This window comes from Oreochromis niloticus, linkage group LG17 (assembly GCF_001858045.2).
Source record: "Oreochromis niloticus isolate F11D_XX linkage group LG17, O_niloticus_UMD_NMBU, whole genome shotgun sequence".
Classification (NCBI taxonomy): Eukaryota; Metazoa; Chordata; class Actinopteri; order Cichliformes; family Cichlidae; genus Oreochromis; species Oreochromis niloticus.
The window spans coordinates 30,954,648-30,962,948 of NC_031981.2; the positions used below are offsets into that span (position 1 = coordinate 30,954,648).

Here is an 8,301-nt window from a genome sequence, read left to right on the forward strand (position 1 = left end):
GGGGCAGAGACCGCTGCCTCACTCAGCACTGACACATCTGAAACTTTTTTTTTTTTTAAAGACAAGTTGTGAAGCCTTACAGCTGTTAAATGCAAGTACCTTTGTATTTAGTGTTCAGAGAAATCAGGTTTTAAATTATATGAAAGTGTTACATTCTGTTCAATGAATTCCTAGTTTTCAGGGAAAATATTACTGGTCTAGTGAAAAAGAAAGAAAGATTACAATTCCCAGTCACATATCAAAGAAAAAATGAACCAAGAGAGCAGAAATTCTTTTAAATGTCATAATCATTCAGTGTTAATTTACATGGCACAGGCTGGCACTAAAGTGTCAGTTACAGGAAAAGGGTCAGGCAACACATGAGTATGGTGACAGGGTAGAGCTGCTCCCCTCAATCACACTTAACATGTATAACTTTTCTTTCTAACAATGACTGCTTCAACAGCGCCATCAATATGTATATCATTAGGCTCTGTACCTTATAGCTCAATTTACTTTAAGGAGATAGGATTCAGCTGTAGGTGATTGGGGTTGAAAGACTATTTAAACAAGAACACAGAACGACAAAAAAATCTGGTTGGCCTCCAATTTCATCAGACATTAGTTATGTAACCAGGTTTTTGCATATTATTTTGAATCTTAGAGCATTATCCAGTATGTCTATGTACGTGGCATCACAAGGATGCAATAGGATCTGGTACAGTTGGTATCGTATGCCACTGTCTCTGTTCAGTGATGGCCTCTTTTACGTCTCTATCAAACCAAAATCTGAACCGTGGCATCCTTGAAAGAGTGACCTTTATCCTTTAGATCAGGGGTGGGCAACTCCAGGCCTCGAGGGCCGGTGTTCTGCAGGTTTTAGATGTCTCCTTGATCCAACATAGCTGATTTAAATGGTTAAATGACCTCCTCAACATGTCTTAAGGTTTTCCAGAGGCTTGGTAACAAACTAATCATGTGATTCAGGTGTGCTGACCCAGGGTGATATCTAAACCCTGCAGGACACCGGCCCTTGAGGCATGGAGTTGCCCACCCCTGCTTTAGATGCAGATGTAAAGCTGAGTCTTGTCCTGTCGAGGTGTTTCTCCAATGTAGAGGTCTGAGCACGCCTCACTGTACTGCACAGTGGTTGGCTGAAATAGTTTTTAACATGAAAACAGAACAACTCTACTCACAAGTAGCAAGACTGGTGACTGCATAAAATACTAAATATGCATCAGACTTTTGAAAATGTCAAAGCACACAAATCACAACTCATCTCTGAAAGTATCCCAAACATCAGCACATCTATGGCATCCTGTTTCCCTTCAAACGTCACAGCCTTAGTTCACACAATACCTATTATCCATAATAAACTTAATGTGTTGTCATTTTGCGCCAGCTCAGGTTTCTGAAAACCTGGGATGTCCTCTGAGCTTTCACCTTCCTTTTCAATCAAAAAGCTCGACTGTGGGAAGTTAATTTTTAAGTGTTTCCTTCGTCTAACTGCTTAGATGTTCATAAAATAGAAATTTTACAAGAAATCCAAAATAAAATAAAAAATATAATTGCATTACATCACTTTCTGTTTTGCCACCCCGTTTGATTTCCAAGAAAATTTCTCCGCCCCTGGTAAACAACAATAACAACATTGTCCACATTGTAACCAAAATTGTTAAAAGTGTATTTATAAGAATATTTATAAGAATAAATAAGAATTTATTTATTTACTTATTTATTTGCTTTATTTTTACATAAGTACAACTAAGCAGAGCAAATGTTTTTTTCCCTTCTTTCTTGCGCATGCGTGAGATTGAGACACCCACTCCTCCACCTGCGCGGGCTCTGCTGTTGTCATGACAACCAGCTGCTTACTGGAAAGTTAAAACACAAATCTGACTTGTGAGACCTGAAAATGCTGTCGACGACCTTCACAGGTGTGGCACCGGCTGCGGGGCGAGGAGGCGCGGAGCCGGTTACGACACCGGGGTCAGTTAGACAAAGCAACCACCGCGGAGGTGCTCGGGTCGGCAGGGAGATATCAGAAGGAATCGGTGTTCAGGAGTGGCCCGACGGCTCCAAGTATGAGGGAGAGTTTGTAAACGGCCTCAAACACGGCAAAGGAAGGTACAGCTGGACAAATGGAGAGGTAGTGTGTGACATATTAAACAATTTCACATGAGCATTTACTACCCCTTAGCTTTTAGGGTGTGAACACCTTAAAGCCAAGCTAAATGTAATTACATTTGTATTGCCGTCAGGTTTAAGATACAAATACACGCGTGGGTTGTTTTCTTTGGTGTAGTACTATGAGGGCTCTTTCTACAAAGACTACAAGCATGGAGATGGACTGTATTGCTGGCCCACGGGCCAAAAGTTCATTGGCAAGTTCTACCTCAACAGAAGGGAGGGATATGGTCAGCAAGTGTTCTCCGATGGAGCCGTCTTTCAGGTAAGCTGAACCGTTATTTAGATTATAGATACGTCATGAAACAACACACCTCTCCCCTCCTCTCAGGGCTTGTACCACATGGATCAGAGGTTTGGTCCAGGTGTGCTCAAATATCCAGATGGGCGAGAGGATGTGGGTCTGTGGCTCAAGGACCACCTGCTAAGGCTCTGTACCCCTTTGGAAGAGGGATTTAGCCTGAAGAATTGTCCTGAATATTCTGCCTACATGGATCCATCAGTCACTGAAAAATCCCTGACTCAGGTACATGCTGTGTCACCTACAGTAATAATAATGAATAAGAAATAAGAGCCTAGAAATAAAAGCAGTGCTTAATGCTGTGTCATGCACTTTCACAGCTATAACACAGATGGTGTTTACAGCAGAAAATCTGATGATTAATATTTTACTGCGTACATCTAAACTTACCATAAATGTATCTTTCTCACACCTCAGTCTATCTCTGGTGGTCTACAGCAACAAAAAAGGACACACTCCGAGGTAAGTGACAGCTTTTAATGAATAACTGGATGAGCTCTCTGAGTTAATATGACGCAGATCAGTTAACGCCTCATCACCTTCAGGTGGATGAAGACAGAGATTTGCTGTTAGATGAGATTTTCATCTATCCACCCGGCATGGAGAGTTACTCAACAGATGGGGACCACTTGCCACTCCCTCCTGGTCGAAGAACAGAGCTGGATCGACATTTTTATGGCGAGCTGTGGGAGCCGGACGCTCATCCTTACCAAGGCTATGAAAGAGACCCACTGTCCACAATGCCATTACAGGCCCGCCTGCAAGCTCACATACACAACCACAGGTTAGACTGGGTCCAAACACAGACAATTAGGTCTGCGAGTCAGCAACATTTGTGCAACTTTATGTGTTTGTCTCTCAGGTTGCAGGCTGAAAATGTGGGCTGGGACACGGCAGCCGTTCTCTCTATGAACAGGGACAGTTTTGGTCCTAAAGGGCCTTTGGAAGTCAGTTCAGAATTGCTGATCCAGCACTCCTCCAAAGGAGACCTGATCGCTGTATCACAGATCCTCAGGACTGGTTTGGTCTACCCTGATGTAGCAGATTCGCACGGACACACAGCTCTGATCGCTGCCACCGTAACACATTACTAATTTTTAAAATAAAAGGTTTTAACATTTCGCCCATGGTTAAAATCTGAAGTAGTCTCATGTCTCATGTTCTGTTTCTGTCAGGTAAACTGCCATAATGATGTGATCCACCTGTTGTTGGATATGGGTGTTGATATTGACAAGCTAAACTGTGAAGGCATGTCTGCCCTGGCTGTGTGTCATGTCCTCTACTATCCGTTTCAATCTCTGCACATCACTGGAGCTGAACCACCTGCTAGAAACCAAGTAAGATCCAGCATGAGGACTGTGACTTTGGGTTTTATCAAAAGTTCAACTTGTCTCAGATACCTATGGTTTTCTCACAGATATTCTCCCTTTTTCTTGTCATTTATTTTCCCAGATCAGCCAAGTCGACCCCAATATGGACACATTGTTAATTAACAACCTCTCTGACCAGTAGGATTGTAGCTAATGTCCCTTCACTCACACATTGTTCACTATTAACGATTTATATTGACAGACATTGCTAAATGAAGCCAAACAACATAACTGATTATAAATTTATTGATAAAATACTGCTGTATTTATTTCTTGTGTTTTCAGATCAATAGAAGAACCAACTGAACACATTTCACTTCACAACCGTGAAGCATCCAGTGACAGCGAACTCCTCTCTGAGCGCAGGGTCGGGCTGAATGAACCTGATTGTGTCGCACACGCTGAACACACACAGGGGGAGCAGAGGACAGAGGAAGGAGAGGACAGACACTGTGAGGAGACAGAAAGCATGAGGAGCAAAGGGAAGCAAAGAAAGACAGAGAGCAGATGTGATCAGAGAGGGGAACGAGGAGTAAGTGAGGTTGAAGGTACAGAAAGAGAATTTAAAAGGAGGGAAAAGAAAGACGAACGGGGTGAGTCTGCTGAGACCAACGAGTTAAGCAAAGATCACCTGGAGGAGGAGAGTTGCGTGGAGGATGAGGAAGATGTGGAGGATACAGAGGGTAGCGATGAGAGTGGAAAAGAGGACGTGTCTTTTGTAGAACGCTCCATTCAAGTGCTGGATGGTCACATTAAACTGGGCACCGTGCAGTGGAAGGGAGCTCAAGCTAAGGTAGCAAGCAAGAGTTCATGAGTAATGTGGAGTGATGCTTCTCTGTGATTGGTTTGATGAGTTGGTTTAGTTCACTCACAACTGTTAATGTGTTTGTCTCTGCAGCAAGGCAAAGATCTGACCTCGAAGCAGAGCTTTGACTCCACTTGTTCTCTCAGAAGCTACGAGATTCAAGTCACAGACAAAATGATCCAGCTCGCTGCCGAAGCTCTGAGTCGCACAGGGGTTTCCATGCACTGCAGCACGCAGGAGACAGTACGCAAAATGGCTGCTATGAAAATAGAGTCAGTCCTTTTTCTTTCTCTCCCATTTTACTTTTTATTTTGTATTTAATTTGCTGCTGGCTCTAGTGATCACTCCGATGTTCTGTTTCACCATGCATATACATCCATCAGGCATAACATTATGATTACTGAAAGGTGCACTGAATAACACTGATTATCTCTTCATTATGGCACCTGTCAGTGGGTGGGATATTTTAGGAAGAAAGTGAGCATTTTGTCCTCAAAGTTAATGTGTTAGAAGCAGAAAAATGGAAGCGTAAGGAGAAGTGAGCCAGTTTGACAAACGTTTATTGGCTAGAGGATGGGGTCAGAGCGTCTCCAAAACTGGCTCTTGTGGGGTGTTCCCGGTCTGCAGTGGTCAGTATCTATCAAAAGTGGGCTAAGGAAGGAACCATGATGAACCAGTAACAGGGTCATGGGTCACCAAAATTACACTACACCCTGCCACAAAGCAAAAATTGTCCAGGAAAGGTTTTAGGAGCACAACAAGTTGGAGGTCAGATCGCAATTCAGCCAAGTATCTTTGGGATGTGCTATACAAACAAGTCAGATCCATAGGAACCTCACCTAGCAACATAGAGGAGGTAAAGGATCTGTTGCCAACATCTTGGTACTGATAGCACACCTTCAGGGGTCTAGTGGAGTCCATGCCTCGATGTGTCAGGGCTGTTTTGCCCACAAAAGGGGGACCAGCACAATATTAGGCTGGTGGTCATAATGTTATGTTTGATCAGTGTAAGTAACCTGTGTGTGTTCTTTCTGAGCAGGCACCGCATTCGTTTGGGCACCATGAAACTGTTGTTGGACCGTGGCGCTGATCCCAACGCGGCCAGGGTCCCCATGCCCGTGCTCTTTTTAGCCATTATGGCAGCTGACACCGAGAATGTGAGGAAACTGCTGCTGTGCAGAGCTCGCACTGACATCCCTCTTCCACCAGAGGCAGGAGCTCACATTTTAAACAAATTTTATGTACAGGAACAAAAGGGGGAAAAAAAGGCACCTGCATTAAACTCACCTGAAAATCTGCTCCTTTGTATAGAGGAAAGGCCTGTATCCACTGCATGTAGCTGCAGCACTGCCGGGTTCAGCAGGTCCCAGAATCACGCAGTTGCTGCTGCACGCCATCACCGACCCAGACGTACGGGCGTGCGACCAGGACGAGATCTACGAACCAGACAGGGTGTGTGGGTTTTAGAGTCCTGGGTTTTAGAGCTAAATGTGTTTGTGTTAGTTAACCAGATTTCTTTTCTTTTTTTGTACCTATATATGTTATAGATTTCCACAAAGGCCACAGAAACACTAAATACCAGCCCACATCTCAAAGAAGGAGGCCGCACCGCTCTACATTTTGCCTGCCAGAGAGAAAGTGACTACAGGGTCAGCATGCATACAGTCACAGCTAAACACAGCACCACTATTTAATGATTACTGCTACATCAAATCAAAATACAGAGAACTGATGAATATTTAAGGTAAAAAACAACAACTTTATCTTCCTTCCCAGAATGCCAGTGAAGTGGTTGCCATCTTGCTCTCCCACAGAGCCAGTACAGACCTTCTCTGGAGTGGCCACTCACCTCTCTCCTTGGCTATAGCAAGTGGCAATGACATGGTACGACCTCGCTGTGCATGCACATTCACACATGCACGTGAGAGCCAAACCTCTCTTTGTCCCACACTATTCGTTGTTCCTCGTTTAGGCGGTAGACGAGCTGTTGAATGGAGGTGCAGATCCCAACCTACCCCTGGGCTGGAGGGTGGGCAGCGCGCTTTGTGCCCTCACTAACATCAACTACCACCTTGTTGGCCACAGAATTAAGCTGGTACCCACACAAACACATAATGACGATGGAACTTTTTTTAAAATTAATTTCTTAACATTTGTACTTTTTTGTGCAGCGATCAAAGATAAATGTGTTCTTAATGACTTCAAATGAGTCACTGTTGTTCATCTCGTACGCCCGGCTGTTTCATTATAACAGCTTTCAGAGAAAATAAGTTTTCCAAACCTCAGTGTGGCTTTTGTTTGGCTTAGTTGGACACGTTAACTAAGGCTGGAGCTGATATCTTGATGCCAGTTACAGTGTGTGGCATTGTGGGAACTGCAGTCGATTATGGACGCTACTCCTTCAGACAGGTAACACTCCAGCCATACTACACTGAATGCATTTAGTCTGAACTGCTGAAAAATGTCCAGTGACTATCAGCTGTAGGTACTGGTAGTGCTGCACCTTACTGGTTCATCCAGTATTTTACGTTAATCATGGAGGGCCATGCTGGTGTACACAGGGGCTGAGTGAGAAGGCTTTTTAGAGTTTTGTTTTTTTTATACTTCTGTCTGCCTTTATGCTCCTATTTAGGACTCACATATTGCTTATACTCCTTTCCACGCTCTGAGCATTCGGGAGAGAAAAATATTCGAAGCACGGCAAAAGCTGCTGAGCAAGATGGAAGACTTGATGAGGCAGGTTGCTGCTGAGAGGGAAACTGGTAATATAGAGAGAATAGCTTCCACTGGATACTTGGTGTAATGCACTTGTCCTTTTATTATTGAATATGGCTCTAAATCATAGAGTGTGTGTCCGTGCATGTGTGCGTACGTGTGTGTGTACTGCATGATTAGCAGGAGGCGTTTTCTCCAAGAAGGCCCTTGCCAGCAATAAAAGCCTACCAGGGGAAAAAGTAGACCACAGGTACACATACACTCACATTCCTCTATAGTATATTTCCTGTTGTCTGTCATTTAAACTTTTACTTCAACTAACGTCAGTTTGTAGTAACTTATTTGTGACTCTTTTCGTGTAAACCTGTTCTCAGGAAACCAGTGTTAAAGTTCTGCTTTCAGTGCGGTCGCTCCGTGTCCGTGAATCTGACCCCGGGCAGACACTGCAACAAGGTCTTCTACTGCTCCAGGACCTGCAAGCTCAACTCCTGGGAAGAAAGACACAAGAAAGAGTGCGTCCAGGTGTCAGGTGGGAGTCAGAGCCTCTCCTCCCAACAGTTAGAGCCAAACTTCAGCAGCCTTAAAATATTTGATGACAGTTTGTCACAAGAGAACAATTGATGATACAGAGAATTTGTGAAATGCTGATTTAGTTTTGGATGAATAGAGGATGTAAATACTGTATTTCTCTCTTTCCAGCATCTGTTGACAGTGCCCAGAAAAGTGATGTATCAAAAACCCAAAGAAGTCCCAGGGCTTTGTCTGCCATCTTGAAATCCAAAGCAGTCCCAAGGCCACTGAGTGTCCAGTTCAAATCCCAAACAGAACTAACGCTGTTGAGCAAGGCAGAGAAAAAGCTGGAGAGCCAAAGCCAAGTCAGTCTGAGGGAAAACTACAGCCACAACTGATGGATATTAAAATTTCTGTTTCATTATACTAATATT

General features: G+C 43.8%; 1 protein-coding gene across 3 annotated transcripts; it reads left to right on the forward strand.

Annotated features, from left to right (window-relative positions):
• The first annotated feature begins 1,798 nt into the window (after positions 1–1,798).
• ankmy1 (ankyrin repeat and MYND domain containing 1) lies at positions 1,799–8,301 on the forward strand. Of its 3 annotated transcripts, none has more exons than XM_013266648.3 (20): positions 1,799–2,128; positions 2,285–2,431; positions 2,498–2,692; positions 2,885–2,929; positions 3,013–3,251; positions 3,330–3,546; positions 3,643–3,804; positions 3,920–3,975; positions 4,123–4,630; positions 4,736–4,914; positions 5,682–5,853; positions 5,954–6,094; positions 6,190–6,291; positions 6,419–6,526; positions 6,615–6,737; positions 6,950–7,051; positions 7,275–7,404; positions 7,541–7,607; positions 7,732–7,886; positions 8,057–8,301. In XM_013266648.3, the coding sequence occupies exons 1-20, from the start codon at positions 1,895–1,897 to the stop codon at positions 8,263–8,265; spliced, it is 3,291 nt and encodes a 1,096-aa protein (XP_013122102.1). In that variant the 5' UTR covers positions 1,799–1,894; the 3' UTR covers positions 8,266–8,301. The 3 variants fall into 3 exon arrangements, with proteins under 3 accessions (XP_013122102.1, XP_005464296.1, XP_013122101.1); XM_013266647.3 differs by having other exon boundaries at positions 1,800–2,128; positions 7,538–7,607; XM_005464239.4 differs by lacking the exon at positions 8,057–8,301 and having other exon boundaries at positions 7,275–7,378; positions 7,732–7,872.